General features: G+C 43.9%; 1 protein-coding gene across 13 annotated transcripts in view; it reads right to left on the reverse strand.

Annotated features, from left to right (window-relative positions):
• SUMF1 (sulfatase modifying factor 1) overlaps positions 1–23,021 on the reverse strand; it is a 278,602-nt gene that overhangs the window by 254,980 nt on the left and 601 nt on the right. For 12 of the 13 annotated variants that reach the window (XM_074312228.2, XM_074312230.2, XM_074312224.2 and 9 more), the window contains exons 2-3: positions 14,311–14,484; positions 11,215–11,289 (exon numbers count right to left, since the gene is read on the reverse strand). In XM_074312228.2, coding sequence (XP_074168329.2) covers positions 11,215–11,289; positions 14,311–14,484 — 249 coding nt within the window. The remainder of the gene's footprint in view (positions 1–11,214; positions 11,290–14,310; positions 14,485–23,021) is intronic. The other variant, XM_088798103.1, reaches the window with a different exon arrangement.

A 23,021-nucleotide genomic window follows, 5' to 3' on the forward strand; every position in this document is an offset into this window, starting at 1 on the left:
CTTGTCTTGAAAAGAAACTTAAGGACACCTTCAACAGATATTTCAAATCTGAGCCTCTGGGACCCCCAGCATGCTTCATACTCATTCTGATCAGGTATCTTATTTTGGAGCAGGGTGGAAAAAAACCCTGTGTCTGTTATCCTATTCTACTGGGTTCTCGCCTTCCAGGGTTATCATGCTTTTTGCTTCCTGAGCCTACGCCACACACTGACTCCTAGGTCAGGTAGACAACTGCTCTTTTCAGAAACAGACACAAAATACAGTTGTGTGGCCATGCTCCCTTATCTTATCCCATCAGCCATCCCTGGACTGCCTTTCCCAAATAACTCACTCACTGTGAACCCACCCCACCCCTGATGAGCAGCCCAATGTTCTCCTGCCAGGGAAAAGCTGACTGTGCGACATGAGACAGGTCATACCAGGTCTGAGCCTTGCAGCGTTCAAAAGCTAAAGGGAGGCTCTAACAGGTGGTACCAAATGGCATTCTACCTTTCTTTTTTTTTCTTTGACAAATATTTATTAAGTGACGGTCACTCTGCTGGGGACGCAGTGGTGAATAATACGTACGCAAACCCACTCGCCTTCATGGAGCATATCAGAAAGGGAACGGCATTAGACAACTACCTACACACACAATTCTAAGTGAGATCAGCGACATGAAAGGGAGGTACGAGAAGCCGTAAGAACAAATAGATGGAATAATCTAAATCTGGAATGTGGGACGACAGAAGGGTATTTCAAATGGACTTCCCAGAGCGAGCTTAGCTGGGACCTGACCGCACACAGTGAATGTGGGGACTCAGCAGAGGGGCACAGACTTTGCCCTAGTTGATCCCCAAACGAGTCCTTCCTCGCCTGCAAGCCTTCTTCAGTGCCTCTCCCGCACCCAGGCCTTCCCCCACCGACCCGACAAATGCCGTTTCCTCACCAGGACTCTTCACCACAGCTCCTGCTGAAGTCCTTCTAACACTTTTCTCACTTGGTCATTTCCCACCGGGACACTCCAGGATGCTACGGATTTCATATACTCTTATTCTTTTTGATAATTTTTAACAGGTAATATATGTGTTTTCATTTTTGTTTCTCTAACATAGTTGATATAAAATATTCATAAATCAGGTTAACAAAACATACCTAATTTTGATTCTGAATCTGTTACCTCATGCCCTAGACTTGGAGAAGCTGAAGGGCAGGCGGGATATCTTTCACCCCTGTGAACTCAGGAACAGCATGGAACCTAGAAGACATCTCTGCTGCTTTGCTGAAAACCAGACCACATTTTAAGGCAGGGAGCACATCTTCAAATAGAGGCAGCTAGACTCATTTCCATACTTAGGAGAAGTCAAAGAATAGACTCGTTAAGGATGGCAGACGATCAAGGAGGCATGAGTCCAAACGACAGCTCAAAAGCCATGTCACGATACATACCCAAAAGTGACGTCACTGTATATACCCAAAAGCTACGTCACTATACACACCCAAAGACACCTGACCACAGTGCTCGTGGCAGCACTATTCACAGCAGCCAGAACAGCCATTGGCTCTTAAGTAGCTGGAAACCACCCAAATGTCTGTCCATTGACAGATGAATGGACAAAAGGTGGAACATTGTTCAGCCTTAAAAAGGAATGAAATTCTGACACATGCTACAACACGAATAAACCTTGAAGACATTATGCTAAGTGAAAGAAGCCAGACAGAATAGGCCAAACATTGTGTGATTCCACTTCTATGAGGCATCTAGAACCAATGAATTTATAGAGACACAAAGTATAACCTCGGTTATACCAGGGAATGGAAGGAAGGGACAATAGGAAATTGTTGTTTAATGGGTAGAGTTTCTGTTTGGGATTGTGAACACGTTCTGGAAAAGGATAGTGTGGATGATCGCACAACACTGGGAATGTACTCAATCCAACGAAATGTACATTTAAAAGTGGTTAAAATGATAAATTCCATGTAATGTATATTTTACCACCCCCACCCTGGTATATTCCTCTAACCAAGGACTCCGAGATAATCCAAGAGGAGATTTATTCCACAACAGCCAATCCTTTCAAAATATCACTGGAACTTGGCAGAGCAGCTCTTACAAATGGGCACCAGTAAAGCAAAAGAAATTCAACTCAGTTTTCAATTAGACCAGGCCAAGAGATAGCTCACTGGCAGAAACCAGAATAGTGACATTTAGAAAGAGGCTTTTTATGTGCTAGGTACTGTACTAGGTGGTTCTGAGTACATTATTTCATTTGGTCTTGACAATACTCTACTAGGTCAGCAATATTCTCCCTATAAGGAATGGATCGAAACAAGTAAAATGCTAGTTACAATGAAGAAAACGAAAACAACTGCAGCACTGTGCTACATGAAAGGAATGCGCAAACAGAACTACCAAATGGGCAGTGGGGAGTCAGAACTTGGGGTCGTACCTAACCAGGTTAGCAGGTTGATTGTCTTAAAGGGGGGGGGGGGGGCACCATTCTCCAGAGAATTATAACAGGACCAAAGACTCCATACGGAGGGAAAAGAAAACGAAGAGGTGCCAACCCCAAGGTGACCCAGATGCTGAATTGTCAGACGAAGACTGTAAAGCAGCTTCTACAACCACCGGCTCTGAGGTAAAGGTGAGTCTCTGGAAATGGAGAGGAAGGAGTTCCTCAGCAGAGAAGAGCAGCTATTTTTAAAAAGGAAACTCCAGAACTGCAAAATACAACATCCGAAATAAAAAATTCACTAGCTAGGCTCAAGAATGGAATGAAAATGACAGAGAAAATAGGCAATTTGAAGACATCAATAGAAAGAATAGACACAAGCTAAAGAATAGAGAAGAAAAAACCTATTTTAAAAGAATGAACAAAGCCGAGAAACCTCTATCATAATAGCTAACATTCATACACTGGAGTGCCAAAAAGAGAGAAGAGATTGGTGTTTGAAAAAAAAATAAAAATTTGGAATAATGGCTGAAAACTCCCTGAATATGGTTCAAGACATAAATTTAATAGACACAAGAACCTCAACAAACCCCAAAGAGGATAATCTCTAAGAAACCAATGTCCAAATGCATCATAATCAAACTGCAAAAGACAAAATATTTTAATATTGAAAAAAGCCAGAAAATAGTAATACAATACATAAAAGAAAACAGTGATTCAAAAGACTGTTACCAGAAATCACATGACCAGAAAAGAGCACAACAACATTTGAAAGTGATGAAAGAAAAGAACTGTCAGCCCAGAATCCTGTATCCAGTGAAAATACCCTTCAGGAATGCAGGTGAAACAAAGACATTCTCAGACGAAGAAAAAGTAGGAGAATTTATTAACGTAAGACTTGCTCTAAAAGGAAGTTTTTTAGGCTGAAGGGAAATGATACCAGAGCGAAGCAAGGAACTCCAGGAATGAAGGGAGAGTAACAGAAATGGTTTAGGTAAAAATATAATAATTTTTCTTCTTTAAAGTAAAAAAATGTATAAGTATTGCAAGCAAAACGTGTAACACTGTCTTGGGTTTTTTCAATGTTTATAGATGTACTCGACATGACAACTGTAACATAGGCGGTTGGGTAAAGGAAACTATATGGTTACAGGGCACCTATATTTACTTAAGTGTTAAAATGTTAACTCTACAGTACACTCTGTGTGCGTGTGTGTGTGTGTGTGTGTGTGTGTGTGTATTATAAGTTTATAAGTATATATATTATAAATATACTTCATATAAATATATATATACTACAAAACTTGTGGAACTGAAGAGATCACTGAAAGAAATCAGCAGACTTTTAGTTTTATGTTTCCATTAAAAAAGAAGACTCAAAAGTTTTAAACTAAGTATCAAACTTAAATCAAAAAAAGAGTAGCAAAGAAAAGTGACTTTACCCCAAACCAGCTGGAAAACAGCAAAGCTGAGATTCAAAACCAGGTCTCTTTGACTCAACAGTTGTGATCTTTTCTGTATGGCTGCTTCGAATAAACAAGCCCCAAAACCAGTTTGGAAAAGAAAAGTCTTGGTGGTCGTGTAAAAGAAGAAAACTTCTCAAAGTTGAAGTAAGGCAGCTCAGGGAAATGACGGTTAAGCTACAAGCAAAGTACAACTTGGAACATCCAAAATGATGCCCAGCAATTTATCCACTGGACACAATTATTTTGAGTTATTTAAATTTAATTTTCCTATGTACTGGAACTTGCCTTTCTAACCACTTTCTGGCTTGGCTTACACTGTACTCACTAAAGTTTTTCTAAAAATTATTTTTGGGGTGTGACTTCAGAATCTTGCTGGGGCGCAAGGCATTTCTCATTAGGTAACTGAGTCATATCCTCACCCATGGCTCTCTTTCTAGCTCAGAGCCTTCACCCCATTGTAATAGTAAGAGCGGGTCAGGCTGCATTGTTCCTGGCCTTCAACTCTGGCTCAGGTTATTTGTTATCATCCACATAACGACAGACCAACGCTATTTGGACAGATGTGAATATCTGAACATTGTTTTTTATTTTGAAAAAAGAAGCAGCCTTGGTAATTCTGATTCCTCACTGAAATTGGCTTTGAAAAGAACTTCTCAAAATAGCTTACCCTCCTTCATTATCAAGGACACATATTCAGGAATTTTTTTCCTTATAATATTAACAATTTAGAAAATGCCAAACCACAAACCAAGAGATAATCACTGTTTCTCAGGCTCCCATCAAGAGCAACTGCTTTCTCCCCCTCACAAAGCCATTCCTCCTGTCAAAGATTTATGAGGTATCTTAACAACACAATTATAAAAATGAAACATACTTTTTAGATATTAAATATTTTAAATACTATCCCTTCAACAATAGGAGGTAACATACCCTTAAACAAACAAAAATACAAAAAAGCTAGCATTATTCCTTTCTAGAATTTAATATCTATACCTTTTAAGATTCTTGTTTCAAATTGAGCATCCAAATAATAATCACAACTAAGTCAATTTCAGCAGGCATGTGTGCTCTGTTTTAAACCATTAAATTCATATAATTTCAGACATATTTTACATGCAAACCCTAAAAGTCAGCTCAATGTTAAAATGAGTAAATGATAAAAACTCTCAGCAAAGTGGGAATAGAGGGAACATACTGCAACATAATAAAGGCCACGTATGACAAACCCACAGCTAATATCCTACTCAATGGTGAAAGATGAGAGCTTTTCCTCTAAGATCAGGAACCAGACCAGGACGCCTGCTATCACTACTTTGTTCAACATAGTAGTGGAAGTCCTCACCATAGCAATCGGACAAGACAAAGAAATAAAAGGCATCCAAATTGAAAAGGAAAAAGGAAAACTGTCACTATTTGCAGATGACATGATACTATATATGGAAAACCCTAAAAACTCCACCAAAAAATCTCTTAGAACAAATAAATGAATTTGATAAAGTTGCAAGATACAAAATCAATATACAGAAATCTGTTGTGTATCTACACACCAATAACAAACAATCAGGAGAAATTAAGAAAACAATCCCATTTACAACTGCATCAAAAAGAATTAAATACCTAGGACTAAATTTAACCGAATAGGTGAAAAAGATCTGCACTCTGAAAACTGTAAGACAGAAAAGAAAGAAATTAAAGAGGATACAAATAAATGGAAGGACATACCATGCTCATGGATTGGAAGGATTAATATTGTTAAAAATGTCCTTACTACCTAAAGCAATATACAGATTCAATGCAATCCCCATTAAAATACCAATAGCATTCTTCTCAGAACTAGAACAACTAATCCTAAAATCTACATGGAACCACAAAAGACCCCAAATAGCCAAAGAAATCCTGAGAAAGAACAATGTGGGAGGTATCACACTCACTGATATCAAACTATACTACAGAGCTATAATAATCAAAACAGTATGGTACTGGCATAGAAACATATAACGGAATGGAATAGAGAGCCCAGAAATAAACCCATGCTTACATGGTCAATTAATCTATTACAAAGTCGGCAAGAAAATACAATGGGGTAAAGACAGTCTCTTCCGTAAGTGGTGTTTGAAAAACTGGACAGACACATGCCAGAAAATGAAACTGGACCACTTTCTTACACCCTATACAAAAATAAACTCAAAATGGATTAAAGACCTGAAAACAAAAAACTTCTAGAAGAAAATATGGGCAGTAAATTCTTTGACATCAGTCTTAGCAATATCTATTTGGTTATGTCTCCTTGGGGAAGGGCAACCACAACAAAAATAAACAAATGGGACTACATCAAACTAAAAAGTTTTTGCACAGTGAAGGAAAACATTAACAAATAAAAAAGACAACCTGCTAAATGGACGAACATATTCTCCGATGATATATCCAATATCATGCTCATGGATTGGAACAATTAGTATTGTTGAAACGCTTTGGTTAATATCCAGAATATATAAGGAACTCATACAACATAACACCAAAAAAAAAAAAAAAAACACCAAAAAAAATCAAACAATTTAATTTAAAAATGGGCAGAGGACCTGAATAGACATTTCTCCAAAGAGGACATGCAAATGGCCAACAGACACATGAAAAGATGCACAATATCACTAATCATCAGAGAAACGCAAATCAAACCCACAAGATATCACCTCACATCTGTTGGGATGGCTATCATCAATAAATCAACAAATAACAAGTGTTGGCGAGGATGTGGAGAAAAGGGAACCCTTGCAAACCATTAGTGGGAATGTAAATTGGTGCAGCCACTATGGAAAACAGTATGGGAGTTACTCAAAAAATTAAAAATAGAACTACCTTATGATCCAGCAATTCTACTTCTGGGTATTTATCCAAAGAAAACAAAAACACTGATTCAAAATCATATATGTGCCCCTATGTTCACTGCAGCATTATTTACATTAGCCAAGGTACGGAAGCAACGTAGGTGTCCATCAACAGATGAATGGAGTATTACTCAGCAATAAAAAAGAATAAAATCTTGCCATTGTGACAACATGGATGGACCTCGAGGGTATCATGCTAAGTTAAATAAGTCAGACAGAGAAAGACAAATACCATATGGTTTCACTTATGTGTGGAATCTAAAGTAATAAAACAAATCAAAACAGAAACAGACCTGCAGATACAGAAAACAAGCTGATAGTGGCCAAAGTGGAGTGGAAAGAGTGAATGGGTGAAAAGAAAATGTGTATGAATATCATAAATAAATAAATAAATAAATAGGAAAAGGACTCATAAGAACTTGAAGAGCCAGTCACTCCAAAATAGGAAATTTTGACTTTCAAAAGGCATGATCCCAAGTGAATAAACCCATAAAATATTTTAAATCCATAAGTTCATGAAAATATTTTTTTAATCGGGTGATTACATAAATCTACATTTGTGATAAAACTACATAGAACTAAAAACACATGCGTGCACGCACACACGCACACACGCACACACACACACACATATACATATAAAACTGGTGAAACCAGACAAAGCTAAGGGGTTGTATCAACTGTCAACTTCCTGGTTGTGAAACCGTCCTCAAGTTACACAAGATGTTATCATTGGAGGAGGCTGGAGGAAAGGTACACAGGATTTCCCTGTACTATTTCTTACACCGACATGTAAATCTACAGTTACCTTTACATGTTTCATTAAAAAATATCAATTGATCGCTTTTGGAGAGTAGTAGGGAACTGATTCATTGTCTTAAAAGCTGGAAAAGAATCAAGCATTGACCCTACCTTCCTACCTTTCCTACATGAACTGTACCAATGGTTAAGAAAATAGCGGGTGGAGGGGACCATCTCTTTACAAAAGTACCTCAATTGGGGCTGGCCTGGTGGCTCAGGAGGTTAGAGCTCCATGCTCCTAACTCCGAAGGCTGCCGGTTCGATTCCCATATGGGCCAGTGGCCTCTCAACCACAAGGCTGCCGGTTCAGTTCCCCGAGTCCCACAAGGGATGGTGGGCTCTGCCCCCTGCAACTAAGATTAAACAGGGCACCTTGAGCTGAGCTGCCTCCCGGATGGCTCAGTTGGTTGGAGCACGGGCTCTCAACCACAAGGTTGCCAGTTTGATTTCTCGAGTCCCGCAAGGGATGGTGGGCAGCGTCCCCTGCAACGAGCAACGGCAACTGGACCTGGAGCTGAGCTGCGCCCTCCACAACTAAGATTGAAAGGGCAACAGCTTGACTTGGGAGAAAGTCCTGGAAGTACACACTATTCTCCAATAAAGTCCTGTTCCCCTTCCCCAATAAAATCTTTATAAAAAAAAAAAAGTGCCTCAATTAATAAACGACAAAAATAAATTAGATTATCAGCATCTAACAACCCCCAATGAATTCACGGGTCCAGTCTAGGCACTGAGCACGAGCAGCAGGTAGCATCACAAGAGGGACAAACACATCTTAGGAACCTGCTGGTGAAAGAACACGCCACGCCCCAAGGTCTTGCCACAGGGTTCAAACACAAGTCTGCTCAGACCTGTGGATCCAGCTACCGGGTTGTAAGAAACGCAGAGGACAGAAAACAGGTGAGCGAGGGCAACCAGCAAAATGCAGGCCATGGGAAAGTCTACAGGTTAAACAGCCTGGATTCTTCCAGAGATGAACTGCTGGGAAGAAAGTGGAGACGGGTTGCAATGGAAGGGAAACCTGAGTGTGAGTCTAAGAGGACACAAACTTCCTTTAAATGGGCAAGATTAAGCCACAGTCGTCTTGGGATGTACAGCTGCTGATACTACTACAGATAAAGAAATGCAGGGACGTGTCTACTTTAAAAGGCAGCATGGTGACAGAGAGAGGTCATGATCAGGGCGGCACACGGACGGGGTAGCTGGGCAGGTAGCGAAATTCTAATCCCTGACTAGGGGACGGTCACGAGCACGTTTACCTTCGGGTAACTCAGGAAGCTACACATCGGCTTTGTGTGACTTCCTGTATTTGTGTTTTACTTTACAATAAAAAGGGTTTAAAAAAAAAGGACATTTATCTCACTATTGTAACCTTATGACACATTTAAACTAATTACATTTATTTAAAAGAATTATATGAAACATTTAAAATAATTATATGAAAATATTATAAAATAATCATATTTAAAATAATTTCGTGAAAGTAAACCCGATGATTACATTCTAGCTAGCGACAGTAGCCTGGAGAAGGTTCCCAGGGGCCCATTTTCTGTGTTAAAAGGAGACTAATGAGCGTTAATGACAGGCTGGCACCACAGGAGACTTTCGCCTCGACTTGACCAGGGTTTGAAAGAGACCTGGAGAGGGAATAACCTCCTCATCCCACGAGTCAGGTCATCTTCTGCTGGCTGAGGGCCACCTTAATCCTGCTTTGTCACTCAGTGTCAGCTCACGGACCATCTGTTGGAAACATGGGGTTAAAACTAGGTCTGGAGCACGAGGGTACCTCAGACCTAAGAGGGGGCAGGAAAAACAAAACTTAGCTCCCTCGGCTCATTAGCAGGTCCCTTTTATTCGTTCCGACCCTTTTAAACGTGCGGAAAAGGTTTGCTGTTCCATTACGAGCACTGAAGCAAGCGGCTGGCACTCGTCGTGAGAGCTGCTCGTTCTGGGCCTGGCTACGAGCACAGCCCTCACCAGGCACTCACGGGCACCGCACAGCCCACGGTCGGCCTCGGCCTTTCCGCCTAACGTATTTGCAGGTGCTTGGTGACAAGAGGCCCTGGATCCGAAAGGGCAAACACACAATTACGTGTGAGGCCCTCCCCCGTCTGAACGCCCTTATCTCGGAACAAGGGTCCACAGCCTGCGCTGCTGACTCATCAGCACGAGGCCAATCTGACCTCAAAGCCCTTTAAAAAAAAGGAACGAGAGCGTGTATCAGATTATATAACAGGCCTGTAATATGAACTCATAATGGGCTCAGAAATCTGTGACACTCAAATGGAGTTCAGTCGTGTTTTTAAAACATTTATCTAAAATGCATACAAAGAAGTGGCCTGATCGCCTATAAATGACGTGAGAGCACATCTGGTTTCACCTCGTCTTTTCCCTCCACGTTCTGCTACGTTCGTATGAAGAGAAAGAACAAGAGAGCCAGGTCAGCGGAATTTTCCGGACACTACTGCTCAGTAGAGAAGAGCGACGCCAACACATGACAAAGTTAGGGCAGGAGTTAAGGGAACGTGAACAACAAAGGAAGATTCGGGCTGATTCCTGCCTTCAATGCCCATATCGTAACCCATCTCCCTGAGTGACTGACCCGTGTCCACTCTTCTCTCAGCCCCTCGGCCTCTCCTGCCCTCTCTGGCCTCCTGGTTGTGTGACGCCGCCACTTCCAGCTCACCCACACTCCTTTCCTGTTATCTTTTCTGCCTCCTCAATGAGACGTATGTGTAAACACGCACACACCCACGGACCTGCTAACGGGTCTGGAACAGAAGCTGCAAGGCCCACTTACCACACAGCTGCCTGTAAAGACGCAGTCCACTGTGTCCATGATTTCTGAGGGAAATGCACCTAGTTCACATTCCTGGACCCTCTGCGTGACAGGGGCACGCCCCTGGGTGTAGGGGCCGGTCCCCTGGGTGTAGGGGCCAGTCCCCTGGGTGGAAGGGCAGGTCCCCTGGGTATAGGGGCCAGTCCCCTGGGTGGAAAGGCAGGTCCCCTGGGTGGAAAGGCAGGTCCCCTGGGTGGAAAGGAAGGTCCCCTGGGTGTAGGGGCCGGTCCCCTGGGTGGAAGGGCAGGTCCCCTGGGTGTAGGGGCCGGTCCCCTGGGTGTAGGGGCCGGTCCCCTGGGTGGAAAGGCAGGTGCCCTGGGTGTAGGGGCTGGTCCCCTAGCTCCAGTTCCCATGACTATCCAGGGCGAAAAGCCCTTTCATGAGTAACACTCTAATCACATGACATCACGATTAAATAGGAAGCTGTCACTCCACACCAACACCTGACGCGGTGACGACTTGAAGAACAGAAGTTAAAACTAGTCCCATTTTAACCCTCCATGGCAGCAATGGCTAAGAGTAAATGGAACCCAGAGACATCTAGAGCTTGACTGCGCGCTACTTAGCAACACCACGTGTTCTCGGGTACACAGGACAGAAGCTCAAGTCAGACCCAACCTTTCAGCCGCCCTCCTGGGCTGCGCCAGTCTCCTCAAGATAAGGTGCACTGGCCGCTGGGCAAATCTAGTGACAGATGGGTAGGTGCTGGGGGAGGGGAGGGTGGCTTTGTCACCCGAGCCCTTTCCAACGAGCCGTAGAGAAATACAAGAGCCTGATTAAACATCACTTACTGCCTGCTGGATATCAGTCTTCACTTGCTCACTCAACATGCCTTCGAAGACAAAGGAGTCGCCAAACTTCTCAGCCTGTGAGGAAAAAGGAAATACAACCCTGAAAAGGGTAGGAACGTGTTCCACGTGTGCCATTTTCTCTGCACGTTGTTAAAATGGATCTTTTAGTCCAAGTAAACTTAAGTTTCTCTTGTGACTTCCCAGAGGATTCAGAAATGCCTTAAAAGGAGCTGGCTTCGTTTTAACACAGGTGACTGTCACTTACAGAGACCACTTTCAGTCAAGGCTCATTTGCAGACTGGAAGAGATTAGCTTTTGAGAACGCGATTGCTCCTGTTGATGAAACACACGTCCCAAGTATTACAAATGGCTTTGGAAAATCGCCGTATTCTTTACACGAGAGAGTTCACAAACCACCACTGTCCTTCATTCCACTCCTGGAATCTGGCTGAAAGAATTGCATAGCATTGTTTGCTGAGATCCTGACACATTCTGGCTCCACTAAGGTGTCAATTGTGCTTATAAATGTCAAGCATCCAATGGAAATCTGCATTTCAATGACTTTTATCTAACACGACTGCATCTGCCTGGTTCTCTCTGTTACATGGGACCGACACCCCCTCCTCATCCCTTGGTCTCTCTCCTAGTTTTCCTCCTCTGTGTCTGACTCTTCCTACCGCTCCTAAAACCCACGGGCTCTCCTTCCAGCCCCTAAACACTTGCTGTCAGGGTCCTGCTCTTCCTCCTGTACACCTGAGCCCTCGCGCTCTGTGCAGGTGAGGTCACCTGGCCAGCGGGTCACAGGCCACAGCCCCCCATGCCCAGAGGCTGATTCGGGAGGTCTGGGGTGCGGGCAGGGCCTGCACGTGGGGACAGCTCAGCTGGCGGTTCTAACGCCGGCGGTCCAGGAGGTCACAGTCTGAGATCCAGGACTTGCCGCTGGACGCCCTCCTTTAGTCTCATCGTTGTCATGGCGGCCAGAACATCAAACGACTCTCCACGTTTCCCTCCAGGCCTGTCCTGCCCTCACTGGATGGTATCAGCCGCCTCCTGGATCCCAGGATTTCAGCAACTCCTTTTCCTGCGTGGAGCCCTCGTCTCCTCGTCACCCGCTCTTCCTCCTGTGCTCCCCATATCACCCCATCCTGGTACCTACGTCAGTCCTTCATCCACCAACATGCACCGAGCACCTGCCACATGCCCAGCTTTGGGCTGAAGGACACAGATTTGAGGTCAATATTAGACAGGCACGGTCCCGGTGCTTCTAGCACTTACACGTGAAGGCACAGGCAAAAATCAAGTTACAAAAGGAAGAAAATAATTACAACTTCACTTGACCTTGTGAGGCAAAGAGTATCGAGAGAAGACGCCTTTGGAGAGAGTGAGCAGAGGAAGGGTCCACAGCTAAGGTGACTCAGGAATGGGAAGGAGCCAGCCATGCAAAATGGGGGACAGGCAAGGGGGCAGGAAATGCGAGGTGGGGGGAAATGTGGGCCCCCAAGATGGGGACGACTGCAGTTTTCAAGGAACAGACACAAGACCAGCCGGGCTAGAACATGGTGAGTGAGTGGAGTGTGACGTAAAATGAATTTGGAGGGACAGAAAAAACTGTAAAGTGCCATAAAAGTAGGAAGCATTTTATCCAAAGCCGGGGTTCTTCACCCTTCTGGGGCCCCGGGCCCCTCTGGCAGCACGATGAAGCTTCAAGGACTTTCTTCTCAGAATGAAATGTTTAAATGTGTAAAATCAATACATTTACAAAGAAAACTCATTATATCAAAATATTAATAAAACAAATTAGTGCTATAGTAATATGTATGTGCTCTGTATTAACATATTGAATGAGATCAAGTGGCAAGTCTCGTAATTATCACCATTTCTAAAGAGGGAATGAACACAAACGGTTTCGAGGTGCCTGCAACAACAATAATGGGACAAAGTGTCTGATTTCTACTGGTGATGAAGCCGCAGGCCCTGCTACTCCTGCGGCTGGCTGTCTGCTTCAGAATGGAAGGAAAGGCTAAATTTCAGTTAAAATTAGTGAAAATCCAGATGTAATGTTTCCCCACCCCCGTTCCTGGGCGCCCTAACTTCTGCTTTTTCTGTCTAACCTTCGTGGCGAACCCTGGTCTAAGAGCCTGTCCTCACAAGTATTCTGCGAACGTCAGTAGCCCACTGGGCAGCTGGACCTGAGAGCATCCTTAGAAAACAGAAAGAACGGCCTTCCGCGTACTACAAACAGGAATGAGAAAAGACAACTGCTTTATACATTTTAGGAAATTCCAAACCAATTTCCTAAATGCAAAATCAAATGTGACAGTAATGCAAAATCAAATTTGAATGCTGTTTTGCTTCCAGCATTTACTCTCAATTTTTTTTTTTTTAATAAAAAAAAGGATGTTTCGGGCTTTGAAAAGAAAATAAAAAGGACAGGGACTCCACAAACTGAGGGCGAGGGTAGACAGAAAATGGGAAGCCCACAAAACAAGTATTTTTTAGACACTGACAGAAACCTACATAAACTAGGAGACCTCTCTCTCTTCCTACCTACATTTAGAACAGGCGTCCACTTTCAGAACCTGGTGCCTGGCTCTGCGACAATGACCACAGGATGAGTGAGGCCTGGGACAGCCAGGGATGGCGCACAAGTCATCCTTGGAATAAAACCACAGGCCTTGGAATAAAACCACAAAAGTCAAAAGCAGCACTTCTGCACATGTCGCTCATGAAATACAAAATGCTCCTGGAACAAACGAACTGCAATTTTCTGAGAGGGGAAGTAGCCTTACTTCATGTCAGGTAGCCTGAGTGGACAGTGCACTGCCCGTTATAGTAAAGCGCTGACACAGGATCGTGTAATGGTGAAAAACATGGGCCCTGGGTCACACTGGCCAGGCTGGAACCCCAGCTCCCCACTAACTCACCACAAATCACTTTTCTAAGCCTCAGTTTGCTCCCTGAAAACTCACCTGCCTTGTGGAGTTGCCCTGAGAATTAAATTCAGTAAAAACATAAGCAAAATGCTTAGTGCGGCACCGGGCGCACCATAAAAAGTGGGTTGGAAGGCAATTCTCCCTCCCCATGTGACCCCATTACCTCAGTCAAGTAGCCGGTGGAGTTGACAAACTTCTCAAATTCGGCATTACTGACTTCGTAGGCGTCCATGTAAAAGGCATCGATGGCGACGCTCCTCGCGGGCGCCTCCCCATCCTGCTTTATCTGAGGGTCGTCCGTGCCCATGGTAAACACGCCGGCAGGGATGGGGACCATCTGCGGGGAAAGGGGAGCAGGAAGTCACACCACAGAGCCAGGCCGCTTGCATGAAGCTCAGACCGCTGGCACCAAGAAGCACCCAGGAGCCAGCAAAGGCCCATCACAGAAGTCACTGTCACATCAGTCAGACCACTCCATGCTCCAAAGGCAGGCAGGGCTCGTCGCAAAAGTACAAAGCTTTAGAAAAGTAGTTTCTTTAGTCTACGTGATACATGAAACCATGTCCACAAAAAGGCAGGTGCGCCACCGTTCATAGCAGCATTATTCTTAAAAGCCAAAAAATACTAGGAGCAACTCACTCGTCCATCAACTGAAGAACGGCTCGACCAAATGTGGTCCGTCCATACTAGGGAATACTATTCGGCCAGAAAAAGGAATGAGGTACGTGTACATGCTACAGATGGGTGAACCTTGAAAGCATTCCACTGAGTGAATGAATCCATGCACAAAGGCCACATATTACATGACTTCATTTGCAAAAAATTCCCAGAATAGGCGAATCCAGAGAGCAAGAGGTGAGAATGGGGAATGACTGCTGAAGGGATACAAGGATTCTCTGCGGGATTATGACATGTTCTGGAATTAGTGATGATAACTGTGAAACCTGTGACTATACTAAAACCACTAAATTGTAGACTTTGAAAAGGTCGATGTTATGGTATGTCATCTACCTCAATGATTTTTAAAAAGAGCACAATCATACCATCTGTCAGAAATACACTGTGCAGACACATTATTTTCTAATCATTTGCGTGAAAAGTCAACTCACTGCCTTCTCAGCAGCTTAAGAATGGTCAGATCTCTGATCTAGAAAACACGGGTTCAAATTTAGAAAGGAAATAAAGGAAACCAGAGGAGACAATGAGTGGGACTAAAGGCGAGAACGGGGCTTAGCAATAACAGCAGAAGAGTTAGGAAAACAAGCTCAGTGACACAGAAATGAGCAATCAACAGCCCTTGGTTTCTACTTCCTATTTGCACCAACTGTCTTTGCTAGTGGTTCCCTTCAACTCTGTGCACGTATTTCCCAATAAAAATGGAGCTGTTTGCATCTATGACACATGGGTAATAAATGTCCTATTCTTTGTCCAAGGTATTACCATTATGCTAAGAATTCCTACTCGACAACTCCCAGCCCCTTACCCCAACATTGCAGGTCACCTAGTCGGACCGGATCTCCCAAACATCCATCCCTCTAGTCTCCCCTTTTCTATTCACGGACACTGCAGTCACCTCACAATTGGTCTCCCAGTCTCGTCCGGTCCTTTCACATCCCTCCTTGCTCCTAAGCCATCCACCTGCCATCCACTCATTTATTCCACAAACTGAAGCCCCTACTGAACTTTCTGAAATGCTAGTCAGTCTTCTGTACCCGGTACAATTTATGACAGCTGTTAGTGACCGAAAACGACTGGGGACAACCTAAGTGTTCATCAGTAGTGGAACTGTGATGCTTTTACTCTCCTGACATGAAGAGATCTGACCCAGGTAAAGAGCTAAGTGAACAAAACAAGATGCACTCAGTGGGCACGGTCTCCTGTCACATGGGTGAAAACCAGGCGGGGGGAGCATGTATCTCCCATGTGTTTCTGTCTGCTTATACCTGCAGACATAGCTCTGGGAAGACACACGAGGAACTGAAGCAGTGGTTGTTTGAGGGGGAGGCTATTAGCCAAGCAGAAAACCTTGCACTGCACATTCTTCTATATTATGTTTTACTTCTATTGCATGTAAATGTACTGAGTAGTCAAAAAACTAAACCAAATAAGGTATCAGTGTGATCATGCTACTTCCCTACTTTAATTCTCCAGGCAGCCCCATCTCCTTTCAGGGTAAAATAACTAAACATCAGAGCCTGATGTCTCACCATTTCACTTAAAGTCCACGTGCACTTGGACTGTTTGTAAACAATATCAAAGTTCAAGGCTCACCTCCTCCAGGAGGCCTTTCCTGCCTGTATCTCTCTCCCCTGACTAGGTCATACACCCCTCAGGCGGGTCCCTCTGATGAATGCCTCTACCTGACATCTGACATACACAGTATTTTAATAACATGTTTTCACCTTCCCTAGAACCTAGGCTCCTTGGGAACCAGAAACAAAGTTTTTCATTTCTATATCCCCAGCACCTAGCATGGTGCACAGTTCAAGGCAGCCACTGAGAAGAAAAAAAAAAGAAAAAAAAAACTTTATTCACTGAACAAGTGAGGTCATGAATATAACGAGGGATTTATCATTTGAATTATTCAAATTGTATTGACAGGGCCGGCGCGGTGGCTCAGGCAGTTAGAGCTCCGTGCTCCTAACTCCGAAGGCTGCCGGTTCGATTCCCACATGGACCAGTGGGTTCTCAACCACAAGGCTGCTGGTTTGATTCCTCGAGTCCCGCAAGGGATGGTGGGCTGCGCCCCCTGCAACTAGCAACGGCAACTGGACCTGGAGCTGAGCTACACCCTCCACAACTAAGACTGAAAGGACAACAACTTGACTTGGAAAAAAGTCCTGGAAGTACACACTGTTCCCCAATAAAGTCCTGTTCCCCCTCCCCAATAAAATCTTTAAAAAAAAAAATTTTAACAACAAAAATTCCAATTCTTTCCCAGCACAGTCTCAGACACAGACCGCATGTCTGCCCCCCAGTGAGACCTCTGAAACAGATTCTGCTCGAGGACTGAACCAGGTTCACACATTATTCTCGTTAATTCCCCAAGCGTCTGGGGCACAAGATTCTTGAGCCCTGAAAAAGTAGGGCTCTACGCAGCTCTGCAAAGCAGAAGGACAAGAGGCCTCGGACAGAAGCTTTAAGTGCAGTCTTAAGATGACTATTAAAATGATCTAATGAAAGGTTTCATAAAGACTTACAGAAAAAAAAAAAGCTTCCACGCAGCAGACAAGGATGCCCTGTTCTGAGGACAGGTGTGCAGCCCTCGGCCACAGGACGCTCTGCCCGCTGCGCCTCAGACAGCGCCCCGGGCACCTCACTTCTCCGCCTCGGCTCCCTCAAGGTGAGTGAGTACCCGCCGTGCTACGACAATCTCGACTTCCGCTGTGGGCGCCTAGCCTCGTTTTGTCTTTTTCTTTTTGCCTGTTTACTTTTCCTCCTTTCGTTAACCATCAGAGATAGCCAGCCCTGAATAAGCCACATTTCCAGTCTGGAAGCTGTAGATAAAAATAGTCTGCATTGCTCTGAGTGGATCGCAATTTCCCATCTATACCAGTGAAGTGAGGTTTCCTGTCCTACAGATGTAGAAGCCGTTTGAGTGAAATCCCGAGTGTCAGGTGTCTCACTCCACAGGATCTTAAGCCACAAAACAAGAACCGATTTAACCAAGGCCTCACGGAAGGTCCACATTCAAACAATCCACTCCTCCTAAAAGTAAGTTCAAACGCCTCTACCACCCGTTTCTGCCACGGCCACTCAAGCCAGAGGCGCAGGAGACGCCTAGAATGACTAGAACCGTATTTGGGCTACACACTCCGGCCAGGTGCAGTGGGCACGTATGTTTACCCACCTGGCACCAACTCCCCCGTAAAAATCCCTGACACCCTTTGAAAACCACGTCTTCCCCGGCGTAAGGACCTATCAGGCCTGGCCAATCACGGCTTTCTTCTGACCACAGACATGTAGTTACGGATAAGCCTGTGACCCAATCAAGTTCATGAGAACTTTTGCTGGAGCTATGAGGACAGAACTTTCTTTTCTGGCTATTTGATCAGTAGGAACAGGGACATTTCCTGAAAATGAAGCCAACGTGGGAGACCAACCAAGAGACAGCCAGAAAGAGAGACCTGGCGATGCCGCCTGAGGCCCTGGGTCCAGCGTGTCTGAGGCCCTTTCTACTCTTCAACTCGCAACTACGGAAGCCCATAAATGCCCTCCCCACCTTTTTCCTGCTTAAGCCAGTTTTGTCATTTCTTTCACTTGCTCCTATGAGATTTTTGTCTTACACACAAAAATGAATTAAGTTTACCTGCAACTCTTCTGTGTAGCTCTTCTCCCTTCCCCTTCTCTCCTCTCCTCAAACCTAAGCACCTAAAAAGCAAAAGGCTCAGGAGAAAGCCAGGTGAGTAACAGAAGCCGCACGCTCCCTGGGTCAGTCCAGGAACTGCGGCCGTCTGTCTGTCCGGGCTTATCTACCTCCACCATTCTCTCCCTCGGTGGTCTACACAGACAGGTGCTAACAGATGGAATGGCACTAGTTTCCTCAGGCCCTGGGAGTCACGGTTCCACTCAGCCTCAGGTGCCTCAGCTGTAAAGTGGGAAATAAATATTCTCACTGGATTCTTGGGAGGATGAGACACAGCAAGAATACTGCATAAAAGGTTCTTTAAAAAAAATCTGATACCCTTTATTCTCAATATTGTATCCACCACAAATGTAAATAATCATTCAAGAATTGTTACAGAATGCCTAAAATGTGTAAGGCATTTGGGGGATGCAGACATTAAAGCAGGTCTAAAAACGTTTCCCACATAGACTGAGATATCAGACACTACACAAATAACGTAACATTAAAGAAAATATACAAGTTGCCATCAGACAACAAAATGCTATGGGAATTTAGAGAAAAAACAGTACTTCTTCCTGGAGGGTAGGTTTCATGGCAATCAAAGCTATGACCTGATTAGAAACATCCTCAGACAGGAAATCGAGACTGAAATCACCCAAACATACAGAGACACCACATACAATTTTATTATCCATCATTCTAAATGCCTTTCAAACAACTGTTTTGAAAGATACATGGAGATTAAAATATTTTGCTACTTTGTTACAAAATAAGCTCTGTAGAAAATTGCTGGGATCATTTTCTCAATGAGAATTGTATACTTTTTTAACCAGAGGGAACTTAAGTAAAAAAATTTAAGTATCTACATTGTTTCCCAGACCATTTTTACTGCCATAACTTTTCAGTGAAACTGCAAATTCCTTGAGGATGAAGCCCCATGCTATTTATTTCTGTCCCTCATCTTCCCAAGCGTTCATTAAATGAGTATACAAAATAAGACACATCTGAAGTGTTACATTTAAAAGCGTGACATTTCACCCACAGAACCATACGTGTTTCTGTTTCCCAGAACACTCCATGCATTGGCACAGTGCTCTGTGCCCATGCCAGTCTCCTTCCTGGAATGTCCTTCCACCTGCCCATCCAGCTCAGCTCCTGAGAATTCTCCCCCAAGGCGTAGCTCAAACGTGACCTTTACTTTGAGGCACTTCCTGATTTGTCCAGGAAGAAATGAATCCTTTCTTCCTCTCCAAGTGCTTTGTACACACTCCTCCTACAGTATTGTCACTACAGAAAAATGATGCTTACATGTGAGGTTTGAGAGAGAGACAGACAGACAGACACACCTTCCAGAGGGTGAATGCTTTGAGGGTAGAGCATAAATTTTTTTCTTTATGCCCAGGACATAGGACAGAGTTTTACATAATATATATGCCAAATAAACATTTGTTGAATTAAACTAAAGAAACAGAAAAAGAAAAAGTAGATTTAATACAACCTCCATCAAAATCCCAGGAAGTTATTTTACGGACAGCAACAAACCGATTGCAGAGTTTATATGGAGAAGCATCTGACACAGCATCACCGATACGATGCAGAGGGAGAAGAACAAGGCTGAAGGGCTGACAGTCCCTGACTTCAAGACTTACTATACAGTTACGGTAATCAATACAGTGTGGTATTGGAGAAAGAGACGAATAGATCAATGGGACAGACTAGAGAGCACAGAAACAGACCCACATAAATACAGTCAACTGATCTTTGAGGAAGGAGAACAGGCAACTCAATGGAGCAAAGATCATCTCTTCCAACGATGGTTCTGGGACAAGTGGATGTCCACATTCAGAAAAGACTCTAGACACAGACCTTACACCCTGCACAAAAAAGTAACGCAAAATGGATCATAGACCAAAATGTGAAACATGAGACTCCTAGAAAGTAACTTAGAAGAAAACCCTGATGACTCTGGGTTTGGTGATAAAACATCAAGGGCACCATCCACGGGAGAAACTGCTGAACTGAACTTCATTAAAAACTTCTGCTCTGCAAAAGACAATGTCAAAGGAATGAGAAAATAAGTCACAGACTGGGAGAAAAGATTGCAGAAGACACATCTGATAAAGGACTGTCATCTAAAATATACAAATAACTCTTAAAACTCAACAATAAGAAAACAAGCAATGCGATTTTAAAAGGGGCCAAAGTCCTTAACAGACACTTCACCAAATATAAGCAGATGGCAATGATACTCCACATCACGTGTCAACCAAAAATGCAAATCAAAACAATAAAGTACCACTACACTCCCATTGTAATAGAAAGGCCAAAATCGGGACCACTGAAAACACTGAATGCTGGCAGAGTGGGGAGCAACAGGAACTGTCATACATTGCTAGTAGGCATGCAAACTGGGACAGCCACGTTGGAAGACAATTTAGTGGTTTCTTATAAATTAAGCTTACTCTTGCCATTTAATCCAGCAATCAGGCTCCTCGGTTTTTAACCTAAGGAACTGAAAAGTTATGTGCCCACCAGCCCTGCACACAAATGTTTATAGCAACTTTATTTATAACTGGCAAAACTTAGAAGCAAGCAAGATACCTTTCAGTAGGTGACTGGATAAATCAACTGTGGCTCGTATACCCAAACAAGGGAATGTTATTCAGCAATAAAATGAAATATGTAAGATATCAAGCCATAAAAATACATGGAGGCAACTTAAATGTATACGACTAAGTGAAAAAAGCCCATCGGAAAAGGCTACATACTGTATGATTCCAACTATATATTCTGGAAAAGGCAAAACTATGGAGACAATAAAAAGATCAGTGGTTGCCAGTGGGGAGGAGAGGAACGAATAGGCAGGTCACAGAGGATTTTTAGGGCAGTGAAAATACGTTGCATGATACTATAATGATGGATACACGTCATTATACATTTGTCCAAAGCCACAGAATGTACGCTGCCAAAAGTGAACCCTACAGAAAACTCTGAACCTGATATTATCAATTGTAACATACCAGTTTGGTGGGGCATGTTGACAAGAAGGGGGGCTGTGCAGGTGTGGGCACAGGGTGTCTGCGGGAAATCTCTGCACCTTCCTCTCAATTCTGTTGTGAACTAAAACTGCTTTAAAATAAAGTCTTTAAAAAAAAGAAAAAAAAAGGCCATTACCACAACCAGGTACCTCTCCCATACATTGTACTTCCTGAATTTAGAATAAATAGCTAAGTGTCAGATTTAGACCCAAGTCAATCCGCACATGAACTAAAATATGTGAAGCCAAGGAAAACGAGAGATAAAGAACTGCCTCCTTTGAAGTATTTTTGTCCTGATAACAAGGCTACTTCAGGTTCAATCACTGGATTAAAAGTCTTCGAAAAGTCTTGTGGGCTGTGTTCTCGAAACCCCTAGCCTATTAATAGCTTGGGACGCCTCCAAACATTATAGGGAGTGAATGCAGCAACTAGCCAAAGATGACCCACACAATACCCAGTCTGGACAGAAAGCCACTCTACAGGGATGGAGAAAACGTACATTTCATAGATGTGACTCAAGAAATATTGCCACCTACATCCCATTCTGGACCCAATAGCAAGTTGGAGCACTTCAATGAGGAATGTTCAGTACTGGCCAGAAGGTTCTAGGCAAAATTTTGAGACAGACCAATGTGTACATGCAAATAAGGCAGCGGCTCTGTCAGTTACAAAGTGGATGAACAGATGCAGGGCTTCCTCTTTAGGAGGGAGAAACTGATCATCAATTACCACGCAAATTAGAGAGGAATTAAAATCAACTATGGCCGACCTACAACAGTAACCAGGTTCCCCACCACACATAACGCAGGTCATCCTCTGAGGAACAACAGGAAATGTTTTAAAGGCCTGTAATTACCCGGGATGGAGAAACAATGAGAAAGCCAGCCACCGGCCTCCACGCACTCTGTACCTGAGACACAAAATCCCGGTCCTGACGCCACCACCTTCCCAGCCTGGGTGTGGAAAGACACCAACAGACAAGCATCTTCAGTGACTGTTCTGTCAGAGTAAACCTGTGCTACCGTGTCGGCAGGTGGAAATACTGAGGGGAAAGCAAGTGGGACGGGAAAAGGAGGAATGGCTGCAGTTCTAGGTTTTCTACTAATAGGAGGAGCACTTCTTCGGGCGTCAGACCTGGGTTCTTCTCCCAGGAGTTTTCCCACAACCGCACCGACGTGCAGAGCACCTGGCAGATGGAAAGAATGAAGTGACAGTCGTTACTTACACATCCTGCTCCTAACACAGCCAGGCACTGGGCCAGGCAAAGGCAAATACTAGTAATGAAGCGCCTCGCGTGGCCTGGTCCTCCCTAGGCACGTGCTAAAGGGCCCGGGTGACAGGACAGGACAAGCCCTCGCCCACAGCAGCGGCCACTGGAACAGACAACGGACGTTTCCAAAACTATCAGAGACACTGAGACGCGGGGCCTGGTTCCTTCAGTTACTCAGAGCGGAGCCAGCCTTCAACCCGAATCCATCGGACTTGAAC

This window comes from Rhinolophus sinicus, chromosome 5, assembly GCF_057876585.1.
Source record: "Rhinolophus sinicus isolate RSI-liver-muscle chromosome 5, RSI-T2T, whole genome shotgun sequence".
In the NCBI taxonomy this organism is placed as follows: domain Eukaryota; kingdom Metazoa; phylum Chordata; class Mammalia; order Chiroptera; family Rhinolophidae; genus Rhinolophus; species Rhinolophus sinicus.